At 42.1% G+C, this 27850-nt stretch overlaps 1 protein-coding gene across 2 annotated transcripts in view; it reads left to right on the forward strand.

Annotated features, from left to right (window-relative positions):
• Positions 1-25603, forward strand: part of LOC126249017 (spermidine synthase) — a 59334-nt gene extending 33731 nt beyond the window's left edge. The window contains exons 5-6 of one of the 2 annotated variants that reach the window (XR_007545588.1): positions 23204-23344; positions 25162-25299. Coding sequence is in view for 1 of the 2 variants with exons in the window: in XM_049950618.1 (XP_049806575.1) it covers positions 25162-25317 (156 nt within the window). In the remaining variant the exon portion in view is untranslated. Of the gene's footprint in view, positions 1-23203; positions 23345-25161; positions 25318-25420 lie in introns of those variants that run through there. The other variant, XM_049950618.1, reaches the window with a different exon arrangement.
• Positions 25604-27850: the final 2247 nt, after the last annotated feature.

Below are 27850 nucleotides of genomic sequence, written 5' to 3' on the forward strand. Positions count from 1 at the left end.
TGGCCTGACAGTAGTAGATGATGTCGTAGTGGACTATATTGCTATCTCAAACACCTTGGGCCACCATTTTCAGAGATTTTGAGCTTCTACCACTATCACCCAGCCTTCCTATCAAGCGGTGGCGGCTCGGGTGATACCCTTCTCTCCTCAGAATAGTGTGTGCTACAATGGCGCCTTTACTGTGAGAGAGCTACATCATGCTCTCAATTCATCCCAATCTTCCGCCCCACAGGGCCAGACGAAGTTAACATTCAGATGTTGCAGCACCTGTCTTTTGCTGTGAGCAAGAACTTTCTGCTTCATAAATACAATCGCATCTGGACAGAGGACACATTTATCATGCGCTGGTGTGAAGCCACTGTCATACCCATACCTAAGCCTGGTAAGGGCAAACACCTTCCTTCTAGCTACTGCCCCATTTCTCTCACCAGCTGTGTTTGCAAGGTGATGGAACATATTCATGCCCTGCTGGTATGGTGGCTGAGTCGCACAATTTACTAATGACTGCACAGTGTGGATTTCAAGTGCGCTATTCTGCAGTTGACCATCTCATCACTTTGTCCACCCATGTCATAAATGGTTTCCTGTGGAAATCCCAGACTGTGACTGTTTTTTTGATTTGAAGAAAGCCTAAGGCAATGCTGAAGGACTGGTATCCTCCCTACTCCCTAAATGGGGGACTTCTTAAAAGACTGAGTTTCCAAGGTACATGTGGGTTCTGCCTTGTCGGACACCTTTATCCAGGAAAACGGTGTGCCTCAAGGTTCCATCCTGAGTGTCCTCCTCTTTGCTATCGCCATTGAGCCTATAATGGCCTGTCTCCCAACGCGCATCTCCAGCTCCCTTTTCGTTGACGATTTTTCCATCTGCTGCAGTTCTCCATGCACGTGTCTCATTGAGCGGTATCTTCAGTGGTGTCTCAATCACTTTTACTCACTGAGCATCAACGATGGTTTTTGTTTTACCTGGCAGCCTGCTGCACATGGTTCCTCAGTGTCATATATTTTCTCCGTGGTACTTCCTGGGGAGCAGATCAAACTATCTTCTTCTGTTTGTACCGGTCCCTAGTCCGTTCGAAGCTAGACTGCGTGTGTTTTGTTTATGCGTCTGCATGTCCATCCATCTTACACCATCTCAATAATATCCATCATCGTTGCATCCATTTAGCCACTGGCACCTTCTACACAGCCCGGTTGAGAGTCTGTATGCAGAAGCTGCTGACCTGGTGCCCAACATCAGAGTGGCACTTGCTAAGGCGAAGGCAGCAGACACCTCTGCGAGGTCGTATGGGATCCCGCAACAGCGGCAACACTGGTTAGACTGGGGCAGGCAGTCCAGACTGGGTGCACTAAGCAGGCATCCATTGCACCACGGCATGCAGCTGGGCAACTCTGCCCAACACTTTCACGCATTCACTCATGATTTAGTAATTTGTGTGTGGCACCTCAAAGTCGAAAATGATGAATTTGGCATCTCACATCTGACTGTAGCTTGTACACTCCCTCGGGACTGTAGTCAGGATTGAAAAGTGATGTGGGTTTGTTATTATTGTACAGTACTCAGGCTTAGAAAAAGAAACTGCATCAATTTATTTGGGCATGAGGGATTACATAGGGAGTATTGCCATGGGGACGAGAGAAGATAACTCTTGTAGTCCCAGACCTATCTTGAGGGAGAAGGGGAAACTCAGAGGTAAAGGAAGTAACCCATTTAGTGTCTGCTCTAAGTGACAGCTTGGAACAGAAGAGAGAATGTTTTTCAGCCATGGTTTCAAGCCCTCAGTCTCAGAAGTCAGGTGACCCTGCAACTTGATTTGATCGGCAAGGTGTCTTTGCTGAAGACAATACTATTTTGGCATGAAGCGGCCGATTGTTGCCGCACCAGCTGAAAGGCATCGGACAACAAAAGACAGCCTCTGTATAAAATTTTAATAACAAGAGTTACCCGTGTTCAAGACTTGAGGACACATTGTACAGGTTTCTGTAATGACGAAAGGAAAATTCAACAGTTGAAAGTTCAGAGACACACATGCTACAATGAAGCTAAAAGAGCTTTCAAAGCTATGCAACCTCCTGTGTTTGCTACTTCTTTTGCATTGGCCCTTAAGATGCCAATCATAAAGTATAATGCCTCCAAACAAACACAGACCACAGATTCAAGTATTAGTACAATCACTTGCCAGTATACTTAGAAGGAAAAGCTACACTCCCACCGGAAATTGTTCAGAAGCTGTTGATGATGGACATGGAACCTCAGCCACATAGTGCTGAAATTCAACCTAATTGTAATAGGTATCGATATACTGAATGCAACATAAAAATTTGTGCTGAACCAGGACTGCAATCCTTACTTCTGGCATGCTCCCCAGACAATCTTCCACATGTCGCACACCTGTCTACTGTGTGGTTATAATTAAACTTCCCTATCTAACATATTATAACATGGAAACTAATTACCATATGACTAATGAGCTTGGTAGCATTAATGTCAAGAACATGGGGAAGAGAAATAATGCAAACTCGATTCAGTTGAAACACTTTATATGTACTGCTATGGTACATCGTACCATTACGTACCGGTACCATTACTGCTACAAAAGGGGCTCAATATGGTGCCCAGCAGCGTCCAAAAGAGTATGAAAGTGCAGGATTGCATTCTTCTCAGCAGAAGAAAGCATGTCCATAGGTATGCTGGCTACCTCTCTTGATATACTGCACTTCAGATCAGCACACGTGTGAATGTTTCCCTGGTAAACCCTGTCCTCCAGGCAGCCTCACAACCAGAAATGACAGGGAGTGAGATCAGGTGATCGTGCTGGCCAAGCATTTGGTAACAATTGGGTGATAATTCAATTGTTTCCAAATGTGTTTCAGAGAAGCAGGTGTATTTCACAGCAATGTGCATTGGGCCCCCATCTTTGCATGAAAACTTTTGAGTTCAATGCGTCTCTCTCCTGTAGGACGTGTTTGACATACTGGCGATGGATATTGCAGTAATGCCTGCCAGTCACACTGCATGTCTTTGGTCCTTGAGTGCGAACCTGTTGCAAAACGAATGGGCCAGTGATGAATGTAGCCATGGAGCCACACCATATGGTTACCCATTCACCATACAGAGGAACTTACGCACAGTGACAGGAGGTCAAGAACCCCACACTTGGCAATTTTGTGTGTGCACCTCACCTGTCAGAGAAAAATGAGTTTCGCCGGTCCACGGGATGGTCCAGGGCCATCTCTCATCAACTTCAAGCCTTGTGAGAGCAAAGTCAACATGTTGTTGTGCATCGTGTGATGCAAGCTGCTGTAAGATATGGATCTTGCAGATACGATACAGCCTTCCATACAGTGGACCACGGGATGTTCAATGGTCATGATACAGCACACACACTGCCTGACGATCCGGAATTGCACGCAGCATTGCCTGCCATAGCAACAGTGATTTCATGAACCACCTGTGGCACAACCGTCGTTGGCGTCTTCCCAGATCAACGCCCAGGTCTCCAGCTCAAACTACTTCATCATGCTCTGCACAGCAGATGGAGAAAGAGGACCTTTCCGTAATCCTTTCAGCTGGCAATTGTCGAACTCTTGCTGCAGCATTACTGTTGTTTTGATAATAGAGCTTCACCAATAATGCCCTGCTCCTTTTGTCCAAGCTCACGTTGACACGTCAACAAGTGCACTGCGACTGGTCAGGTGTGTGAGGCTGTGAACAAAATTACTGATCACGGCACATGGTGGTCATAGTTTGAATTGGATGGTGGTGCTGTTACACAGGGAAATCGTGTACGCCATACTCTGGACATAAAGTCCGGTACTTGTACGGTAATTAGTTTCTGTGTTATAATGTGTTAAATAGGGACAATTTAATTATAACCACCCTCCATTCCTTCTCACAGATTATTAATTAATTTATTCACGCTCGAACATCTCATGGTTCCTATGCAGGTGTTTAGAATCCAAGAAATGAAAAGTCATAAACTATCATTGTCATTTTTTTTAGTAAGGCAACCACTTGCAGTATGCAGGAAATACAGGTTAGAGTCCTGGTCCGGCAGAAATTTTAGTGTTTTATTAGGTAGTACATTAATACTTATTACAGTTAGGTTGAATTTCAGGAATAAATTTCATTATTTGAAATTGTAGTCAATCATCAAATATACACATACTGCTGCACATCATCAGAAGCCCACTAAGTCTGTAACCCTACGCTATCGCGCACGATACTTATTAAAGCCTGTACTATGGTAAGTTGACGGGCTTCACCTTATAAGAAAGGATTTTGGTATATATGTTGACCGCGTGTACCTGAATGGAGGCAAAATCAGACTTTCACCCACTCAGTAACAACAACGATATGTCAAGCAAGTCTGAAGTGCAACTACACGTTAGGACGGACAAGAAACAACACAGCAGATGCTACCAAATTGTTAATAATACGGTCTCCAGCCTAATTAGGCATTAACTGAGTTTCTTCCCAGTACAAGTTGGTGCACGTTCTTACAAAACAACACGTAACAACATTGCATACTAGGGTAAATTTTAGAACCCGAAAATCTACTGAACTAACGATTTCACTTTCTGTACTAATATGAACAAGCCATAAATACACAACAATACACTATAATGTTTACTACAAACTTCGTACTGTCTATTGATCTGATTAAAATCGGGCATAGGTTACCCTAGAAACAGAACTTTCGAAACACACATACAATGTCAATTTTGAAAAAGGTAAAACACTAATAAATTTTGATTTTATATTGACTTTAACTTTGCTGGTCAAATCAGTTCAGTACACTTCAGAATTTAAATGAATAGAAAAGAAACAAGGGGGGGGGGGGGGGACCTTGAAACTGTTATGGTCACTGTATTGAAATTCTTTGACTATTGAACTCATTAAGCACTCAAGGTTTCCAATACATGAGTTACTACTCTTTTTGTCTTATTACCTGCTCATTTAACTACTATTATTTTTGTCTCAAATTAACTAAACTTCATTACTAAACCAATTCCAAAATTATCTTCCAACTTTGTCAGACCTTTGTTCTTTGCTTATATATTCTTTAACAACAAAGTTCTTTAAACAATTTTCTAACATATATAGGTCTGCAGGTAATTATTATTAACATAAACTTTATATCTTCATCTCGGGACACTCGGATTGCACAACATGTGAAAAGGACCCTGTCTAGGTTAGTGATGAGGATAATTAAATGATAGGACAGTTCTGGTAAAAGTTAAGTTGTTATTAAACAGTCAGGAACAAAAGTGACACTGGTCCACACGAATACAGTACTAAAAGTTTCAACCTGTTCGTATCGATGCGGCGGTTGGCGAGCGGCGAGATGGCGAGGCGCAAAGCACACATACAATCACAGCTATGGCTCTTGATGTATCGGCACTTTACTTCTTCATAGCATCGCAATATTTTTCCATTTAGTGCCTATTGAATATTGCCATGCTGTATAGTCGTTGAAACGGCACATCCGAGGCTCAATGAAATCACGTTTTCCAGGAGAGCCTCCTCGATCCAGAGCGTGTTTCTCAGACCAATGCCCAACTCCGACTAATACTGCTGAAGCCGTTATGCCGTACAGCGCCCGTGTGCATTTTCCCGCGCTCGCCTGCCATCCACCTTTTACCGCTCCCCTACAGACAGGGTATTCACCAAAGGTTTTGCATCCCACATATCCTAATACATTGCCTACGTATGGACCAGGCGCATAAATACAACTTTAACATCTTACAACAGTTTCAACATTCCTTACATTTCCATTTTGTTATAATATTGCTTGCAATTTGACATAAACATTAATATTCACATCGAAAATTGGTTACAGTTCCTTTAACATCATGGCATGAAAAGAAAAAGAAATGAAATCAGAACATCGATTACACTAATTTAACGAAAATCAGAAGAAAAAATTATTATATGCACAGTTGTTGTTGTTGTTGTTGTTGTTGTTACAAATCGTTCTCTCTACTTATGCAAGCAACTCTTCCCATCAATAAGGAAAAATGTCGCAACAAAGGTCATTTGAAATTAAAGAAAGTGGCAGCTAAACCTCAGAATCAAACAACATTCTCCCTTTCCGATTGTGATTACTGTTGAGGATAGTGATAGCCACATGGAGGAACCAATTAGTTGGATAGTGTCCCCCCGACTTCTTGGGTAAATCGCCACTGCCGAGGGAATAGGAGAAGGACAACTATAGCTTTTCAGTGGCTCCCACAGGGACTTCTGTGTTGCAGTGCAACTTGGATACCAGTTGTATTTGGAAGAATTACAGCCCCTGGCTCAGGAAAGACCATTATGCACCTGCTTACAAGAAACTCATTGTAAAGTTGCTGACACAATTGCATTAAAGGGCTACCACCCCTACTGGAAGAATTATGTTACTGGAAATAGGTCTAAGGGTGGACTGAATGTTTTTGTTGATGACAGATGCAACATCTCTCCTGTCCCTCTTACTGGGAGTTAAGTATTAATGTACTACCTAATAAAACACTAAAATTTCTGCCGGACCAGGACTCTAACCTGTATTTCCTGCATACTGCAAGTGGTTGCCTTACTAAAAAAATGACAATGATAGTTTATGACTACAAGCAGTTACAGTGGAATCCACCACATGATCCATTGGATGTAGATGCACTGACAGAACCGTTCCACGCACACCCCTGCCCATTCCTCTTTGAGGGGACTTAAATACACACAATGTGCTGTGGAACTCGGCTACCACATGTTATCAAGCACTTCACCCATTCGGAGAATATCTGCCTTTTGAATTGTGGTCATTTTCCACAGCTACAGGGCAATTTCAGCCATAGACATTTTGTGTTTGCTTCCCAGCTATTGCAGACTCCATTCAGTGGGAAGTGGCCACCGGTGTTCATTCCAGTGACCACTTTCTGGTGTGGATTTGCCATTTGACTCTTTCAGTTGTCGACAGGAGACCACGAAGATGGGCAGTTCAAAGGGCAAATTGATTGTGGTACTGTCACCGGGCCATTTTCAAACAATGAGATTTTGCCCAGAAGATGGTGGACCATATCACATGTCAGATGCAATGAGCTGCCACAGGTTTCGTTCCTCAGTCTAGCAACTGCTTCAAATGACTGCCTGTCCCATGGTGGATGACTAATGTCTCTTGGCAATCTGAGCAAGGTGTGCATATTTGTGGTAGTTCAAACACCATCTAGCTACAAAAAATCCTTGTGCCTTCAGATCTGCAAGAGCACATGTGAGGTGAACGATAAAAGGACAGAAGAGGAACTCCTGGAAGACATTCTCAACTTCTGTTAATCGGCCCACTTCCACTGAGCAAGTTTGGGACTCAATAATACGGATTTCAGATGAGGGCAGTACACTTGCCATTAAGGCATTGGTGAGAAATGGGGAGGGCGAGCTTATTTGAATCTTGGTTCGGTGTACAGAAGCGGTTTTCTTGAAACACAAGCTTTCACAGTCACTATTTTCTTAAAACGTGCCATTTTGTCACCTACTGTAAGAGACATGATGGGAGTATCTAGAAATAAGATGGTTAGCCTTTTGGAATATCACTGCATTTCTGCACAGCTTATACACATTATAATAGTATCGTAGTGAGAAAGACTGCTCCTTTTTCAGCAGATGTTGGAACATTGTAATAATCATTATACTTACTGTCTTAACCTAAAACCATAAACTAACAGCCATGTTGGTAGTGTTTTGTTGTTCTGGTGTGGGTTGAATAGATCTTAGTTTCATTTGTTAGGCCCTTAGAAAGAGTTGTTTGCTAAAGAAATGAAGCCCTTCTAGATTTTGGAGGAATATCATAGGAAGGTTAGTAATCTGCCAGTTGTAAAGTGCTTCTTTCACTTACATTGCAGGCATGCACCTTAATAGAATGATTTGAGTGTATAGGAAGAATTAAAATGAAGTATTAAATTTAACTGGCATGAGGACAAGTAATTTGTTGCAAGTCATGGTGGGAGCATTCTGCAGGGACTTGATAAAATCAGGGAAACAGTACTAGAGCTGGTCAACTCAACCTTCAGACTCACTTGTAAACTCATTACCACTGTCCATATTCACAGCCATGAGGTGCACTGGGTCAAGCCAGCTATAGACATCCGGCATAGCAAGCCTGAGAGATCCTACTATGTTCATGAATAACTGCTGCTCACCTGCAGCCTGTCACAGTTCTATAACGAGAGGACTACATTCTACTAAAGTTAACAGGCGGGACATACATTCTACTGGACAGACACACAAGGAGGCAGAGTAGCTCCAGCTGGGATAATTTCTAGATACTAGTTGTTTAATTTTATTAGGAATTTGCATCATTTAATGTTGGATGAACTAGGTGCCCAAGCCAGAGTATTCTCAGATTTGCCTCAAGTATTCCTTGTTTTCTCTTGCAACAATTTGAAATGAATACTTAATTTTGTCACGCGTCATCCAGTCTCTGAACAGTGGCATTCTATACATTTCTTTTGCTCAACATCTTGTTTAAGCTATCTTGGTACAATGCAAGGCTAAAAAAATAAATTTTTGGTGAAGGTTCTGGAGTAATGTCAGACATTCTGTTGAAAAAAAGAAAGTAAAATAAATTTTGATAACAGACTTATAAAAAGCTTTCCTTTGCTTTTATTGAAAAATTTGTGTAATATTTCTTACTTACTAAAGAAACTGTCATCCCTCTTTTTTTCTTACCTTCTAATTTTGCAAAATTTGCTTCATTGTTTTGAAGTAGTAAGAAAACAAGATAGGGCTCTGCATTCAACAGAACAAATGTTCAGTATGATTTCTAATTTCAGATAATGACTGAAAATGTTATTTGCAGTCCTGTGGGTTATGTTCAGCATCAAAGGGGGGTGGGAGTGTTACTTATGTCACATCTTAAAGAATATTAAATGAACAGTTACGAAGTAACTTCATAAACTGAGTCTGATTATAGCAGACAAAAATTGTACATCTAGGCACATGCTCAACAAATGAAAAGTTCGACTAGTTGTGGCACTATGATGTTTGTACCCAAAAGGACAAGAAAATGCAAAGATAAAAATATGATAGCACCAGCCAAATTGTCTGCATTATATGAATATAAACTGTTTGGGCAGTACAAGAAGTTTGGGTAATGTAGTAACACTGTTCACGTTTACGTCGCACTTCACTTAGCGTAGACTGGGACTGTGTCCTAGGCATGCCCGATGTTAACTGACTGGGCACGGCCTGTGCTGCCGGAGTTGTTGTTGTTATGCCGGCAGAGGTCACGTCCGAATTCTCGCGTGCCCTCTGGTGGACGGGACTACTTGTGGCAATTACCGTCCGTGATGCGCCGTGCCAATGTGCGCCTCCCACGATCTTTCTGGTGGCTACTGCACTCCTCCTCCTTCGGGGGGTGAAGCCACTGTGATCCACTGCGTCGGAAGGTGGAGCGTCGGGCAGGAGCGATGACCCCCACATCCATTGGATGGCCGGAGTCGAGGGGACCTGCCAACCCTCGCGCTGGAACCTTCGAATACGGCTGGAAGTGACCCACACGAAGAGGCCCCCGTCGTCCCACAACCGGAGCCCGGGACAGAACGGGCGACAAGCTGTCGAACTCCGGATCCTGTTCCACCTCGGGAGGGGCAAGACCCAGTGGCGGGGACGAAGGGGAAGGGACGACCACAGGTGAACCAGCCTCCTGAGAAACCGGGCCTGCTAGGGGGGCCGGCTCTCGCTGGGGCATCTCGAACGATGGCGATGCCGGTGCTGGAGCTACTGGAGGCTGCCAAGGCTGAGAACCATCGCAGTGCGGCAGAGTCACAGCGGGGAGAGGAGGTAACGTCCCCTGTGAAACCAACACAGGTGCCGGCAATGGGGAAGCCGGTGTCCAAGAGGTCGGAGGGTGGGTGCCCGAACGTGGGTGTAGCTGATTTTGGTGACGACGTACCACCCGGTCCCCCGCCTGCAAGGTATAGAGCAGCGGCCATTTCGGCGCAGGACCACCGCCGGTATCCAACGTGGATTGCGACCAAACCCACGGGCCCAGACCGACATACCCAGTGGAAAACCAGGTACTCCGTTCTGTGAAGACTGGCGAAGACCAGGCCGGAGGAGGTGCAGCAGAGTCCTAGGTTGACGCCCATGGAGGAGCTCTGCGGGGCTGCGTTCTCCCATTGGTGTGGTCCGGTATGCCGTCAAGAAAAACGTCAATGCTTCCTCCGCACATACTTTTTCATCTGCGTCTTAAATGTGCGCACCATGCACTCGGCTTCCCCATTCGGTTGTGGATGGAAGGGGGGAGAGCAAATGTGCCGAATACTGAAGCGCCTACAAAAATCCTGGAAGGTCTGCGAAATAAACTGCGGTCCATTGTCCGAGACCAGGGTGATTGGCAGACCTTCCACAGAAAAGATTTTTGCTAGTGCATGGATTGCAACTTCTGAAGTGGTTGAGGAGCAGCGAACCACATATGGGAAGTGGGAATAAGCATCAATGACAATGAGCCAAAAGCCATTGAGAAACGGGCCCACAAAATCGATGTGAACACGTTCCCAGGCTTGGGTTGCCAGCGGCCATGAAGAGAACACTACCCTGGGAGATGCTTGTTGGCTCGCACACTGGGAACAGGCGGCCACCAAGTGCTCAATTTCTCTGTCAATACCGGGCCAGTTCACATGTCTGCGAGCCAAGGTTTTAGTACGGGAAACACCCCAGTGCCCCGCATGTAATAACGTGACGACCTCCCTTCGTAAACTTGCAGGAACAACCATGCGAGGAGCTGTATCATCGGTAGCCAGAAGGAGAACTCCTTCCAAGTCCGAGAGGCGGTCTCGTAGAAGAAAATAATTACGAAGAGGGTCCGAGGCCCGGCCCGGCCCGGAGGGCGGGATGACCACCCCTGCTGAATGAGGCGAACTACTTGCTGGAGAACCGGGTCAGCTGCCGTTTCCCTGGCAACTCGAGAACTAGTGATCGGGAAGCCATCAACTGCTTGGCGGGACGCCACATCCAAATGAAAACACATAATCTCCTCTCGATCGAACGTAGGATCCGGGCCCACCGGAAGATGGGAAAGAGCGTCGGCGTTGGCATGCTGTCCTGTAGGGCGAAAATGAATGTCATAATGGTACTTACAGAGGAACAAGGCCCAGCGCTGTAGTCTGTGGGCCGCCCTATCCGGAATCTGAGAGGCGGGACCAAATAACGAGATTAACAGCTTATGGTCAGTGATTAACTGAAACTTCGTGCCATACAAAAAAGGGTGAAACTCTGTAACAGCGTAGACAATGGCCAAAGCCTCTTTTTCCACCTGGGAGTAATGGGCCTGCGCGGGACTAAGCGTTTTAGACGCAAACGCCTGTGGTTGCTCGGAACCATCTGCAATGCGATGGGCCAGGACCGCCCCCACCCCATACTGCGAAGCATCTGTAGCCAGGACCAACGGCTTATGGGGATCAAAAGTAGTCAAACAAGGGGCTGACGTGAGGAAGCCCTTCAACGAGGTGAACGCTCGCTCGCATGCAGGCGACCAATCAAAAGGAACACCCTTGTGCAGAAGGCAGTACAGGGGGTGGGCTATAGTGGAAGCCCTGGGAATGAACCGGTGGTAATAGGCTATCTTGCCTAAAAAAGCTTGTAACTCTTTCATCGAAGCGGGCCGAGGAAGGTTGACGATACCTTGGACCAAACTTCCTAGTGGCTGGATGCCGTGCCGAGAGATGGTGTAACCCACATACTCAATGGACGGTTGGAAGAAGGTTGACTTATGCAGGTTGCAACGCAAGCCCACAGACCTGAATTTGAGAAAGAGGGTGCGAAGGTTGTGCAAGTGTTCCTTCGTGCTGCGGCCTGTGACAATTTTGCCATCCAGGTAATTAATACAATGAGGGATTGTCGACGTGACATGCTCAAGATAACGCTGGAATATCGCCGGGGCACTGGATATTCCGAAGGCCAACCGCTGGTATTGGTAAAGGCCAAACGGGGTGTTGACGACTGCCAGCCGTTTGGAGTCCTCATCAAGTGGTATCTGATGATAAGCCTCCGACAGATCGATTTTCGAAAAATATTGGCCTCCCGCCACGGCGGAGAACAATTCATCAGCACGAGGCAAAGGATAGGTGTCCACCACCAATTGGGAATTAATGGTGGCCTTGAAATCGCCACAAAGACGTAATTTTCCCGAGGGCTTCCTTACAATAACGAGGGGCGAAGCCCACTCACTGGAAGAAATGGGAAGAACGACCCCTAGGGCTGTCAGCCGGTCTAGCTCCTCCTTTACCTGAGGGCGGAGAGCCAAGGGGATCTGCCCCGCGCGTAGAAAACGCGGGCGAGCTGACGCCTTCAACGTTAAGTGAGCTTCAAAATCTGAAACACGCCCCAGGCCCTCCTCAAAAATATCTGGAAAGTCTGAGATCAAAGATTCCAATGATTGATAGGGAACGTCTTCTGAGACCAACTGTATGGTGTCAGCGATAGAAAAACCGAAAGCTTGAAAGGCATCCAGGCCAAAAAGGTTAGCGGAGCTCGCATCACTGATAACAATAAAAGTAATAGGCAGAGTGACTGATTTGTAAGTCACGTCGGTAGTGAATTGACCCAGTAGGGGAATGAACTGTTTACCATAACCGCGTAGACGCCGGTAAACTGGCGCCAACGGGGGCGATCCAAGGTCAGAATAAGTTTGTGCATTCAACAACGAAACTGCCGCGCCCGTATTTACTTGCAGTTGTAACCGGCGCGACCGAACCGACACCTCGATAAAGAGTTTGCGTGCCGATGCGTCGGGAGCCTGGCCCGATGAAACTTCCGGAATGTCCACGTCCATGTCCTCTGTACCTGCTTCCTTCGATTCTTTTGAGGCTGAGCGGCAAACCTTAGCAATGTGACCTGTTTTATTACATTTGCGACAAACGACCCACGGCAACAGGGGCCGGCGGCCGGAATTCTGTTTACGCGCCGTGCAGGAGCGGCCGTAACGGCCAGATTGTACCGCTCGCACGTCGTCCACCCCGGACACAGTGGACGCAGCCGCGCCGCCCTGAACCTCCGCGACGTCGCACCACGCTTCCAGCTGTTGACCTGCTGCGTGAGAGACTTCATACGATTGAGCCATGGACAGGACTTCCTCGAGGGAAGGGTCTTCTAACTGCAGGGCCCGTTGCCTGACCTGCCTATCAGGGGCCGAACGCACAATGACGTCGCGTACCATAACGTGGGCATACGACTCTCGCGGCTGCTCCGTGACAAAATGACACTTGCGACTAAGACCGTGCAGGGTAGCGGCCCACGCCCGGTAAGACTGATGGGGCTGCTTCTTGCATTGATAGATCTCGACCCTAGCCACCACAACATGCGTGCGGCGGCGATAATATGAAGACAGCAATGAACACAATGCGTCAAAAGACAAGGACGAGGGTTCCTGCAACGGCGCTAGCTGCCGCAAAACTTGATACAGCGAGGGAGATATCCAAGACAAGAAGAGAGCTAGACATACCTCCGCATCGGCAACATGAAACGCCTGGAAATGCTGCCGAAGGCGATGTTCCTATGCGTCCCAATCCTCCGCCGTCTCGTCATACGGTGGAAAGGGAGGAGGGAACTGCGCCGGAGCAGACGGCGTGGAGAGCAACGCCGGAAGCACTTGTTTCATGGTGGCCATGAGCTCCGTCTGCTGCGCAACCAAAACTCTCACCAAATCCTCCATGCCGCGGAGAAGCTGCGAAACCGGAGCAACGACGCAACACGCGAAAGAACGATCCCATCCTCGTCGCCAATTGTGTAGTAACACTGTTCACGTTTACGTCGCACTTCACTTAGCGTAGACCGGGACTGTGTCCTAGGCATGCCCGATGTTAACTGATTTTTTTTTCCAATTCCCCCCGAAGGGGGCGGGCTGGCAGCAGCTTACTACGCTGCTCTACAGCCTGCAGACTTTTGTTTAAAAAAGGAAGAAGAAAGAAACAAGGAAAAACAGGCGATAAAATGGTGATTTAAAGTGAAAACTGACGTAAAAATGCGGAAAGGTAAAACAGAAAGCAAAAGGGGTTGGCAATGTTGATAAAATACACAGGAATCAGACAAGTAACATAGTAGACACACAATTTAAAAAACATGGCGACAGTCTGGTTTCTGTTCGCAAGAGAGAAAAAAATGCACTCCCAGCGACAGTACGAGGGCTGTTCGCAACACGTCCCAAAAGAGACAACACGGAGCACTCACTGGAAAAACATACTGTAAAACACTGCACGAAAAAGGCGGCACAAAGATGGCACTCCCGATCCAAGGCAGATGGGGGGGGGGGGGACGACCTGGAGTAGGGGGGATGTTAACTGACTGGGCACGGCCCGTGCTGCCGGAGTTGTTGTTGTTATGCCGGCAGAGGTCGCGTCCGAATTCTCGCGTGCCCTCTGGTGGACGGGACTCTACTTGCGGCAACTACCGTCCGTGACGCGCCGTGCCAATGTGCACCTCCCGCGATCTTTTTGGTGGCTACTGCAGGTAACACATTAGAGAAAAGTGACGTGTTGGTGGTGCAAGCCAGATCGGCAAGGGTGTAAGTGTAATAATGATTCTTGAGGGTAGTTTTTTTCTGTCATTACAACTACGAAAAGCGTGATTTTTCGTTTTTTTCACCAGAGGCATTTCGCTTTATTGAGGTAAAGCATCATCAGTGGTGGTGATTTTCAATTGATTTCTCGCTTACGTTGAGAAATTCCATCTGCCAGCACATCATTGATGTTTTCCTACATTAGACACTGATAAGTTTCGTCTAATTTTTAGTTGTTCTGCAGCACTATGCATTTCTTATGTTTTTCACGGCACACTTTTATGCACATCGCTGTTTTCTGTTTGTTTTTGTGCTAAACAGTGGTGTGCGTAAAAGTATGCTGTGAAAAACATAAGAAATGCATAGTGCTGCAGAACAACTTAAAATTATACCAAAATTATCAGTGTCTTATGCAGAAAAACATCAACGATGTGCAAGCAGATGGCATTTCCCAGTGTAAGCGAGAAATCAAGCGAAAGTCACCACCACTGATGATGCTTTACCTCAATATAGTGAAACGCATCTGGTGACAAAAAAAAAATCGTGCATTTTTGTAGTTGAAACGACAGAACAAAAATACCCAGAAGAATTGTAAAGCAACTACGGACAATATGGACACACAAATGAAGTAATAATGATTGTAGAAGGGTGAAATGGCAGAAGTAGGAAGGATCAATGTTGATGTGTGGTGTGTCAAGAGGAGATAGCCGCTGTGAATGAGGGCTCCATCTCATTGTGTACGTAGTTACTCAGATCTAATCTCAGTTATCTGGATAATATTTTGAAAAAATGGTGTTACATAATGGTACAAGAATCGCAAGAGCTTGCGGAAATTCAGAGTAAAAGAGAAATGTAGGTTGTTACAGATAATCGACTATGTCACTTCTATACTTGTAAAGGCCATTTCATTTTAGCCTTTCACACTGGGTATTGGTAGAATACAATTGAGAATAAAAGATAACTGTAAAAATACACACACATGCATTATACATAAGATAACTGTGTTCTAGGCTGGCCCCACTCAGTTAAATAGTGCATTTCTAACTGGCTAACATGGGGCACAGTCTCCATTCCCAGTCGCAGGGTGCCTTTCTGATGGCTTCCAGGGGCAACAAAAAAAATTTGTTTTCTACATCTCATATATTGGATTGGTTGGTACGTAAGTTTGTAGTCTTTTCCGTAAGTTTATTAAACGCTACAAATACACATTAGTAATCAATAATATATTCTCCTTCTCTATTTACAACAGTCTGCCCACTCCGTTGTAACCTTTCTAATACAGTGTCTGTAGAAATCGCATGGTTTTGAGGCGAAGAGCTCATAGAGCCACATTCAGAGCGCATTTTCATCCGGAAAGGAATTTTATTGAAGGTTGTTTGTTGGAGAGCAGAAAAAGTGAAATTCTGAGGGTGAGAGATCAGGTGAAAAGGTGGGTGCAGAATAACTTCCCAACTCCTATATAGTGTTTTTTTCATTCTAGCAGAGTGCAGACATCCATTATTATGGAGTGGCATCACTTTAAGCAGTATTCTTGGCCATTGTCCGTAGATTGCGTGTGCAAGGCATCTCAGTTGTTGACAGTAAGTGTCAGCAGTGATTTTCACACCTCACGGAAGCAATTCGTAGTACACCACACCATTGCTGTTCCACCAGATGCATAACATTATCTTTTTTGGATGCATGCAGGTCTTTGTATGGGGAGTTGTTGCTTTGTTTGGGCTCAACCATTCCTTTCTTTGCTTTATGTTAGCATTTCTCATCACCAGTAATGGTACAGAATAGGAATGGTTGGGGTTGTTCATGAGCCAATTGATGACAAGCAAGCAGAGGTGCACATATGACTATGCACTGATTTTTATGAGCATGCAGTACCAATACACCTGAATTTTTTTTTAACCGTACCCATTGCATGTAAATGTCACACAATGATAGAATGATCATAGTTAACCACATTTGCCAGTTCTCGAGTACACTGACATGGGTCATTGTAGATTAATGTGTTTAAATTATGATCATGAAACCCCGAAGGTCTTCCCGAACGTGGAGTGTCTTTAATGTCAAAACGACCCTCCTCAGACCGAGAAAACCATTTTCTTGCCATGCTCTACCCAGTGGCATTATCCCTATACATGGTGCAAATGCTTGTGGCTGCCTCCACTGTTGTCAACCCCTCTATTGAACTCAGAAGAATGTTGGAAATGTTCAGATTTCTCCTGTTGTCACTCCATTTTCTAGCATCCACAGCTCCACTCACTATCTCCAAATGACAATATGTAACCTCAAATAGCAACCGTGAACTAAAAATAATAAATGACAGTTAATAAATAAACCCATAGTAACCAGAATATAATATATGAAAATAAAAATGCTACGAACTAAAGCACTCAGCTAATAATCGTTGACCATATTTCAAAATTTTGAATCCTGTCGTAATCTCCTCATTAAGAGGTGTAATCGTATGTTGAAGGTTTAATGCAGAAAGACAAGCATTACAGTTAGAAACTGTCTATGTCTTCAGGCAGTGTAACTCATGAAGTGCAAATTACCCAGACTATATTCATCCAGTATTTGAAAAAGAGTGATGTGCAACAAACTTTACACGATTTAAAATATTCACAAAACTTTTTCTCACTGATAACTTTATTGTGAATAGCAGAGTAATCGCGTAGATGAAGATGTCGATAACAATGCCCACCCCAAACCACAAAACTATGAAAGGAAAAAAATTTATCGCTTACTACATTTTCGCTGTTCATGCAGTAAAACTGCCACATCAGATCTGACATTTTAATTTATTACTTCTTTTGTATTTTATTTGCAACACATTTTGCAGATAGTATCCACATATACCAATGAATGTTCCAGCAAAATTAGATCATCGTAACACACACATTTCATGAGGTATGAAGCATAAACACTGAGATGCATGAAAAACTAGCTTTTGATTAACACACCGTGCAAATTATGCAGCAGCTTCTGGTTACTTTCATTATTCGATCCATAATATTGGCATGTTAATGTTACTTGTGACAAGTGTCCTCTGTTGGATATTATAGTACTGCATTTTGATATAGTTGGTAGTTGAAACCAGTGTCATTTTTAAGGAATTAATTCCATTTTCTTTGTAAGCCTCAAATTCAAAGCTCCAGATTACCCGAAGGCATAGACTTCCTGTAGTTCATACCTTAAGTACTATGGTCTCGAACATTAACTCTCTCTTACCAATACGATTGATACTTACGATGTAGCAAGATTATTCGTTACATGATTGCCTATCTCATAGTGGATATGAAAGTTATGTTATTATTTGTGAGGGATACATTGCAAAGTTTCCCATTCAGAGGTTCACAAAAGTGATTGGCTAACTTTTCACATTAACAATTGTCCAGCCTATCTGCTAGAATAGTTAAATTGCCAGTTATCAAGCTGGAACCATTTGTTTGACAATTTTGCAAAATCAGGACTATATATTTCAGTTAAGATTTTCAACATATCACTACAGTCACTACTGCACATACATTCAGTTATGATGTCCTTAAAAATGGGATTTCAGCAACAAATAAGTCATACACTTAAATAATCATTTTAATTACTACAGAGAACTTCTCCAGTGCTTTTTGAAATAAATTTTTATTTCAGTTTTCAAACAAAACGAACTTGAAATTAGTTAAGTGTTCTTTATCATAAACCTAGTTCACTAACTGTCAAAGATAGATAGGTTCAGGTTTTGCATCTAGCTTTTATTTCTGTGGGCAAAGATTTTCAGCATTCTCACTACATGAGACATAATAGACTGTAATGGTTTTTATCAGTAATACCAAGTGATTATCAGGTGACAGTTGATGGCTCATGTGGCCACTCAAGTTCAGAGAGTCTTGTTTCCACACACATCTTCACTAAGAATTAAATCAATGTAATTCAGTGGACATACTTATTGCATCACTTGTAAAACCGGGTGATTCATGCACTCTGTGATGCCACTTGCATATAGCCCTGACATAATCACATGCTGTAACATAAAAGTGGTAATGCAAAAGACCACAAAGCTCAGCCATACTTGATAGGAAATATTGAACATGTTGTCATGGCAAACTGAAATGACAACTGTTCATTTACACCTGGCTCTCTTTTAAGCACTGAAATATTCATCTTCCCCATAGTTGCAGAAGAACTGCAAGAACTTTATCACGTAATTCAAATTACTATTCAGCTGTTTAAGGAAACAGTTTGTCTGCTGAAATGAGTCATTTTCTTCCTGTGCAGCCTGATCACTTTACACACAATGTTTCACTTTCCTTAATGTGAACAGCTCTTTCATGAGGTGATGTGATTAGATTGAGGGGAATGTATTTTGGCAACACTAGAAAAAAACAGATGCACAGAAATGTAGCAGTTTCTGGGACAGTAGTTTCCAAAATGAAAAAATCTTCCAACATAACAATTAGCAGAGAGCACAACATATGCACAAAAAAGAGGAATTGATTTGAAAAAAATTTTAAGTAATTGACTTGTTGCTTAATCACAACATCCAATATCTGGATTATCTCAAACGTAAAAAACACTGAAGTAAAATATACAATACATGGACAGCTACTGTGGCACCAGCTGCCAACATCAGATTCTATTAAGTAGGTGTTATGTACTGAAACATTACAATCATTAGTCCAGCTTACATTTTGCATCCGTGAAAAGTTGCAATTCAATCAGTGTCAACTTTGCAGAAACGCTTGGAACATATGCAACTATTTTTGTTTGTTTCCCATCTTTTTTTAACCCTAGGATGCCCAAGCCTTTTTTTCTAACTTGGATGCCTAAGGGGGGGGGGGGGTCGGCGAACCCACAGGTATTAAATAAGTTTACTGATGAAAAATTACAACTTTCAAAATGGTTTATGTATTTTAACTAAGGCATCAGTTTATAAATGTTGTTAATTGTTATAAATATTGGATTGAGTGAACAAAAAATTGACATATTACAATACAAAATACAGATGTGTTCATATACAATAGACCACTCTGAGTCCTCAACTTCAAGGCAAGAGGCACACTTCACAATTTTTTTCTGATTGTGTGTTACACACGTTTATGACACTGTCCACAATACTGTTTTGGTTTACTTAGATTGTTGTACTTCTGCTTCTTTGTTTTAGCTTCTCTTACACAAATATGGCACTGACCTTTCCCTGCAGGAGGCTGATGTGCTTCTGTTGTCACTTCTTTGGTTTTCTTTTGTAGAATAGTCTCCGTTGATTGAACAATTTGGTTAGATAACCCTCTTGCATTGACACTTCTTTCTTCTACCTGCAATTTCACTAGTTCCATCCCAGCTTGCAGAAGACAAAGTTTCCATTTGTTGTGTTTCTTTTCATTCCATCTTGGATGTTGCTGGATGAAAATGGTGGTTGCATTGATAGCACAAACGTCAATGAGAGAGTAAAATACAGATAGAGGCCATCTCTTTGTTCCCCTCTTACAGGTGTACATACGCACCATTTGATCAATGGTATCAATTCCACGTTTAGTGGAATTATAATATGCATTTATCTCGGTTTTATTCTTCTCTCCTTCAACAGTGCCTTCATCTTGGTGCATTGTTGACAACATCACTAAGTTTTTACTTGGTTTAATTTTTGCTATGTAGGACACCAAAGTTACTGGAGGCCTACCTGTTGATGGGTCTGTGAACAAGAACATTGATGAATATAGCTCTAGATTTGATGTGTTCTTCATTATGTCTGGAATATGCTTCCTATTTGACTGGAGAGTTCCTACTGTAGTAACTTTGTAGTCTTGGTATAACTATTCCGCCAAATCCACTGATGTGTAGTATCGGTCTGTAGTAATATTTCGACCAGTATTTTTCACAGGTGCTACCAGACATTTGACGACAGCTGCTGAACCCCGTTCTTCTTTTGACAAGTTCTGAACATTACCTGCATAGGGTTCCATATTCAAGATGCATCTGTCAGCTGCATCAAGCATCATGAGTATAAGGATGCCATACTTGCCCAGTTTATCCTTCATAAATTTGAAGGGGCAGTGCCCTCTAAACAATCTGAGCATCTCATCAATGGTGAGGTGGACCCCTGGTTTATACGGTAGTGGAAACCTATCATTCACTTTGTTGAAAACATCATGGATTGCTGTGAACTTGTCTGCTTCCCTTCTTAGTTGGAGGGTACTTTTGGCATCAAACCTTATGATTGCAATAAGTTCCTTGAAATGTTCTCTTGCCATAACACCCTTGTAAACTGGCCGACCCATTAGGTCTGACCAAAGATCGTGTACACTGACAGAATTGCCCTTATTTGCCCCCATAAGTATCAGGATTCCTATAAAGGCATACAATTCTTTCTCATTAGTCAAAGTAACATTTCGCCTAACTGCCTCTTCATTTGAATGTTTTACTGTAACATCCATGATGATGTCAGGCGTAAGAAGTAACTTCAAGGCTTCTCCAGGTGAATGGCAAACACCAGCTGGAGTTACTCCTGCCTGCTCTCTTACTATGTTAGCAACAGACCTCTGAGGAATTCTAGGCTGTGTGGTTATGTACCTTCTTCCAGACTTGGCCACAATAACATCCTGATGGTCACTGCCTGAAGCTGCACTATCCTCATCTTCTCTAACATCCACATCACTTTCCGATCTGAACCATACTCCATAACATCATCCTCATATTCACTTTCACTCTCCGAGTCAGAATCTTCATCTAAAATTTCATTCAGCACTATTTCTAAGACGAGTCACGTATTCTTTTAGTCATTTCTAAGTCTGGGTGTGAACAGTAGGGAACTGCACTAACTCAATGCAAGTTTACAAGATAAATAACAGCTGACAGACATCAACAATCACTTCCTCTGAAAGTAAACTGATTGTTGTGAATATCAAGAATACCAACCAACAAGAAACTAACTTGCATTGTTGTAGAGATGAGAAATACGAAAGCCTACTAAGGGAAATATTCTATAGCATGGAAGCCTGGGGGGGGGGGGGGGCGTTTTAGACCCATAATAAGGTTATTTATTTTATCTTTCAAAGCAGGAATTTTCTGTAAAATATATTGACACTAACGTTTCATAAAATAGCCAACAAACAATAACTCAAAGGGAATATGTAGTATGAAAGTTACTTGGACAAAAGCAGGGGACATAAAAAAAATTGTGGGTTCAACGAACCCCCCCCCCCTCCCCCCTTAGGCATCCTAGGGTTAATGCAGTGGATTGATTCAGTAGCTTTTCCTTGCACTGCCCTTCAAGAATCTACAAATACACAGACAGCCTTTGATTGTGTCAATCAGAACATTCTCTTAAGTAAATTAGCATATTATGGTGTCATTAGCAGTGCTGTGAAATGGTTTGTGTCTTATCTAACAGGAAACAGTGTGTCGTTGCAAAATACCTGTACAGTAAGCAGTCAGTCTTCATCTGATTGGGAATTAATTGCATCGAAATTGCCTACTTGTCCTGGAGATGTACATATGTGTTATGTATTAGATAATTTCTTGTACATTCATTTGAATGATGTAGACTTTTGTTAGAAATTGTGGATACATTATAAGAAACATGAGATTGTGTTGAAGTCCAGAACAAAAACACAGTATCTTCCTAGTCCAAAGAAAATATGTGCAGTAACAGCTTTCACTGAAAAGGAAATGGCTGTAAATTTTTTTGGTAAAATGGAGGAAGGAGAAAAGTGTAAATTTAAGCAGTGTGCAAAACCAGTTTCATTTTGTGTTGTAAAATCTGAACATGAATTGTGTAAATGGAAGAAAGATCTATATAAAGTAAGAGATATGCAAAAGAGGGAAACTTGCAACAAAAATGTGAAAGAAAAACATTAGTAAGATTTTGAATTGGTAAAGAGAGTCAATGCACTGTTACCAAGGGACATTCAAGAGATTTTGCTCTCTGAATTGCGAATGAGGTGAACATTACTGACTTCCAGGGTACTTCAACCTAGTTAAACAGGAAAATGAAGCCGCAAAATTAAGAAGTTTACAACAAGTAAATGTGTAGAGGTGGTAGCACTAATAAGTATTACTGTAGAGAAATTAGTAGTGGACATGAAGATGAAGCTTTTTGTTATCTTGTAAAATGCTTTGTAGAAAGGTTTCACACAAGAACTGTGTGCAAACTGCACTTTATTGTTCAGAGTGAAAAAGTCGCTTGTGTAGTAAGAGAATGCCATGACACAGTGATATATTATGATATATTATAGTACCGGTGATAAGTATCAATGGATTACTGTTTCTGCAGCATAATATCTATCTTCAGGAACATCAGAGCAAAGTAGGACCAAATATTTTAAAAAGGACTGTTTAGATGCAAAAAAATCTTGTAATTGATGCAGCAAAATGTGGAAAAATAGAATAGTTTTCAGTATTACATTTGCAATGTCTTCATATCAGTTGCAGAAAATTAATTCATTGCTCTTGTTGAATTCTTGGCCTGGAAACAATGCCTCTGTCTTTTAGGAGGACAATGAAAAGATTGTTAATATATTTCAGATTCCACCAGGTACTTATATAGTGTGATTCAGCTTCTCATTAAAGAAATTTTTCAACTGTGTAAAGCATTTTTTCAGTAATTTGAGGCATGCTGCCATGAGATGGTAGGTCCGCAACTGTTCAGTACTAATGAAATTGGGTAATTTTTTGTTTCATCCATCTCTGTTGCAGTGATATAAAATTCTGCTGCAGTGATTACCAGTTTTGGGCTGACACACCCATTCTCAAACCACACACATTGCTATAAACTGTAATTATTCATACAATATGGTGCCAAAATGCACAAACACCTTCTGTACAGCAAAGTATACTGTAAGTAACAAGTACCATCATTGATTTTAGCCTGTGTGTCTGCTGCATCTCACTGTTGTGTTGACGTTGTTGGCTGACCAGCTATTTTTTGCTTATTTCATTGTTACGTGTGTTATGCATGCTATATCCTCCTAAAGTTGTTTTTATTGATGGGATTCTTTTAAGTTGATTGAGGATATACCTGATTGAAATTGAGTGTGTGTGATTACAAATACCACTGTTCCTTTTTTGTTAAGAAATTTGTGTTGTGTGTTGCGTTTTTTAATACATAGGTGATACACTGTCTGATCCAAAGAATTTGGACACCACTATGTAATTCAGAATTGACGACTAGATGTCATTAGAAGTGGACCTGTCAGTATAAAATGAAATGGGGAAACTGTGTTGTCAATAGAAAAGCAGTGACAAACAACTTTGTAATAGGTCGATCAGGAGAGCTCAGGGACTTCGAATGTGGAAGAGTCATCGGATTTCACTTGAGTAACAAATCCATTGGGATATTTCAACCATTTTATAGCTTCCCTGGGTAATGTGATTTGGAAATGGAAAAGCAAACAGCCACAGCTAAAACAAGACCAGGCAGACCTCACATACTGACGAACAGGGACCATCAAGCGTTGTGGAGGGTGGTTGTAAAAAAGATCACATGAAATCAGTGGAAGGAATCACATGTGAGTTCCGAAGTGCTACCAGAAGTCCAGCTAGCACAAAGAAAAGTATGTAGGGAGTGAAAAAGAATGGGGGTATGATGACTGAGCCGCTCCTCATAGACCACACATTTTAGTGGTCAATGCTGAGTGACACTTCAGTTGGGGGTAGTTATGCCACTGGACTGTGGATGACAGGAAACAAGTGATTTATCATGAATCATATTATACCCTGTGCCAATCCAGTGGAAGGGTTTGTGTCTGGCAAATGCCTGGAAAACATTACCTGCCATCATGGGTAGTGCTAAGTGTGAAGTACAGAGGAGGTGATGGTGTTACAGTGTGGGGTGCTTTTTTCCTGGCTACGGTGTGGTCTGCCAATTGCGCTTTAGAAAATACTAACTGTAGTAGTATAAGACAGGATTTTACAACATAGTGTTCTACTTGCAGTGGAGGAACAGTTTGGAGACGATGATTGACTGTGTGAATGTGATATTTTAGTTTGACTAAAATTTTATGTACTATGATAGAAGGATACAGAAGTAGTAAGCTTTGTCCAATGATTCATGAATGCTGGGGGAGTTCCCAAGATGCTATCATCAGTTGATAAATACACATCACGGGCACTTATATGTTAGAAGATTATGAAATGAGTTGGAGAGATTGTCAGTGTATGCGTGTGTTGCTGCAGTCCCGGCCTGTGTCAGCTGGACAGTTATTAGCAAAGAATTGTTTTATGGTTAGTGAACACTGAATTTTTCACTGTAAGTCTGTCTGGAATATTGCAATCATTTACTAAGTAAAGTGTCTGCAATACAGGTTGGGGAGTAGACCCTTCGTATCAGTTCTCTTTTTTTTTGGTCCGGTGCAATAATGTATTTGATTAATACAATAAAAAAGGCTGAAGTATGAGATGTTGGAGTGACCGGTGGTTGTGGGAGACAGCTTCAATTGTAGTCTGGTTTGGGAGTCCTCTTCATGGCGGTGTAACCCCAGACAAGTGTTAATTTCAAACATTTTAAGATACTGTCATAAACTTGCTGCTCGAATTAAAAAATGAATAAATAAACAGGTAGTCCTGTCTCATGTTCCCTTATAAACACTGAAAGAATCATTAAGCTGTTGTGAGTGCAATTTCTCTAATTTTTTTGTAATTTCTAATTTTAATAGGTCGTAAACTTCAAGGAGCCATTACGAATATTTTCCAACCAAGAATTGGATGATCTTGGTCTAAGGTACTACTCACCTGAAGCACATCGTACAGCTTTTGTATTACCTCGCTTTGCTCAAAAGGTGTTAGAGCCGATATGTACAAAAAAAGAATAGGTAAGGTTGTGTTATATAACTGTACCTGTTTAAAGCTGTAAAGTTTCACCATGGATAATGGTTCTTTTTTATTTTAATTTTTTTCTTTCTCTTATTGTTACAGGAATAAATGTTTAAGAAAGGGCTAGACATTCCTCTACAAACATCTGCATTGCTAATACTCAGTGTTGTATGGTTCATCCAGTCCTACACTCACTGGAAAATATTTTTTTAATCATGTAAAATGTGGTGTCAGATCTGTGTCGTGTTTGTGTACTTACTAGAAATAAAATTTTATTTAAACTTTTCTGGAAACATAAGTGACACACAAATCTTTCCTCAACTACAAATGCCATCGAAGCACCCCATACTTACAACTTTTTTAGTGGTATAAATTTCTTATAATACAACAATTACTGTTTTCAACTCAGTTTTATTACCAGTTCATTAGAAACAAATTGTCTTTTATAGGTTTTAGGACTATATATATAATAATATAGTAATCTATGTTTCTTTGGATTTGTTGCATCCACATTGTTTTTTCCATCTCCTGAAAAGTTGTGAATATTGCCTTAATGCTCCGTTACATTCGATCATCATTGCCTGCCAAGCGTTAATGGAGAACTCTAGTATTATCTGTCATTGTTTGTTTTGAAAACTTCCCAGTGTATGTTTAATTTTTTTTCTTCCCGATTCCACGCCGTGCATTTTGCTGTATGCACTGCAACTGAGAAATTTGAATTCTTATTTTTTTATTTATTTGGACACAGTTTTCAGGTGTGGGTAGAAAAGTCAGTACAAACTTGAGTATCTCCATTCATATCAAGTTCATATATGCCTGCAGATTGTGTGTCACATTTGCATAGCCCGATTGTAAAGTTCTGTTTGAACTGGCATTATGGTTCTTACACTGAGTTAGCTTAATCACTGAATACAAACTGTTGAGCCTGTAGTGACATTGTGGCAGCTATCTGTTGAGCCTGTAATGGCATGGTGGCAGCCATGAAAGTGAAAGCTTTGCAATTTGACCAAAACTCCATGATCATACTTCCTAGCTGAGCGGATATTATCAGGTTAACTTTGATATTTTAACAATGAAGCAACACTACTACTTCGATTATTGATTAGATTACCAGTTCTGCAGGTGAGTAGAAAGAAGGCATCCTACAAACATTGGGAATATTTTACTTCCCCGTAATTCCTGACTGCTTTCTATATCAAGAAGACATTCTAGTTTGTGAAAAGTCCAGTGATATATTGGAGACTCCTTCATAAACCAATGGGAGGTGATTTTTCTCTGTTTCGAATGACTGCCTTAGCAGCACGTGGTTCTTGTACCTGTGATCCCCGCGCCGCCGTCGTACTCCCCCCTGCTCCTTTCAGAATGAATTTGAATCTGTAATTACACCTTATTCAGGCTCTCAAATAAACTCTGCTGTTAGAAGAGGATTCATTCTTAAAAATGTAGGTTTAGTTTTCTATTAAGAGTGGAACAAGTGTTAAGGATAACTTCTGTAATGCAAGAACTAATTTTTCTGAAAACGGGTCATTTACCAGAGATTATTTGTAAGCTGGGTGTGCATTACATAATGGTCAACATTGGAAAGTGTTGGAGCAGTTTTCATATTTTCAAATTCAAATGCAGACCTTCTTTATTTTTCACACATGACATGATTTTGAAGGAAAGTTTTGGTTTGAGTTAACTAGTTCTCTGTAGCAAAATAAACATAATTGATGTTTCTCTGTGGTATCTCTCTCTAGAACCTAAACCAACCTAAGTTTTAGCAGATTGATGTTGTGGCAAATGGTGCAGTAGGAAGTTAAAAAGTTTCAAAAACTGTTTTCATTCGCAGTAGCACCATGAATACTGAGTTTTTCTTATGATTTTTTGCTGAATTTCATTCTGGCCATTAGCAACTGAATTAAAGAAGACAGAAGAAATGCTGGCAAAGTGGAGTAGTCAAACAGGGAGTTTTGAACTGACAGACAGCATGGCCTCTGTATGATAGAAAGAGTGCTCCACTAATCCAATGACACACTGGTGCCTGGTCAACACACTCACAGCCATAATGGGGATTATATCATATCATTTGCAATGTTATAGTTGAGAGCTTACATGTAGATTGACATCCCTGGAGACAAAAGTCATATCTGTTGTATCTTACAAGGGATTATGAAGTGAATTTTGGAGCATAGTTTGGTGCTACACCTGGAAATAATTGGGCAGTCACAGAGTCGCCATATGTTTCCTATGATGTTGAAAACTCGGAATTATCTTAGTAGTCGTAAGAATGTTACCATGGCCATAGCCATTTCTGGTCTTGGGCAGGTCTGCCCTGTAATGCTAAGCACATTCTGTGCTGGTACGCCATTAGGAATGAGGCCCACTTGAGTTTGAGCAGAGGGTGTTGGCCACTGTACTGATGAACAGTAGTGTAGCTTTCTGAGTAGACAATATATACAGTGGATTGAAATTCCCGATTTTCTCAGAAACTATTTGGCTTTATACAAGACATGTCATCTTCATATGGTCCAAATTTATCTTGACCTTGAG

The sequence above is a fragment of the Schistocerca nitens genome, chromosome 3, assembly GCF_023898315.1.
Source record: "Schistocerca nitens isolate TAMUIC-IGC-003100 chromosome 3, iqSchNite1.1, whole genome shotgun sequence".
Lineage (NCBI taxonomy): Eukaryota > Metazoa > Arthropoda > Insecta > Orthoptera > Acrididae > Schistocerca > Schistocerca nitens.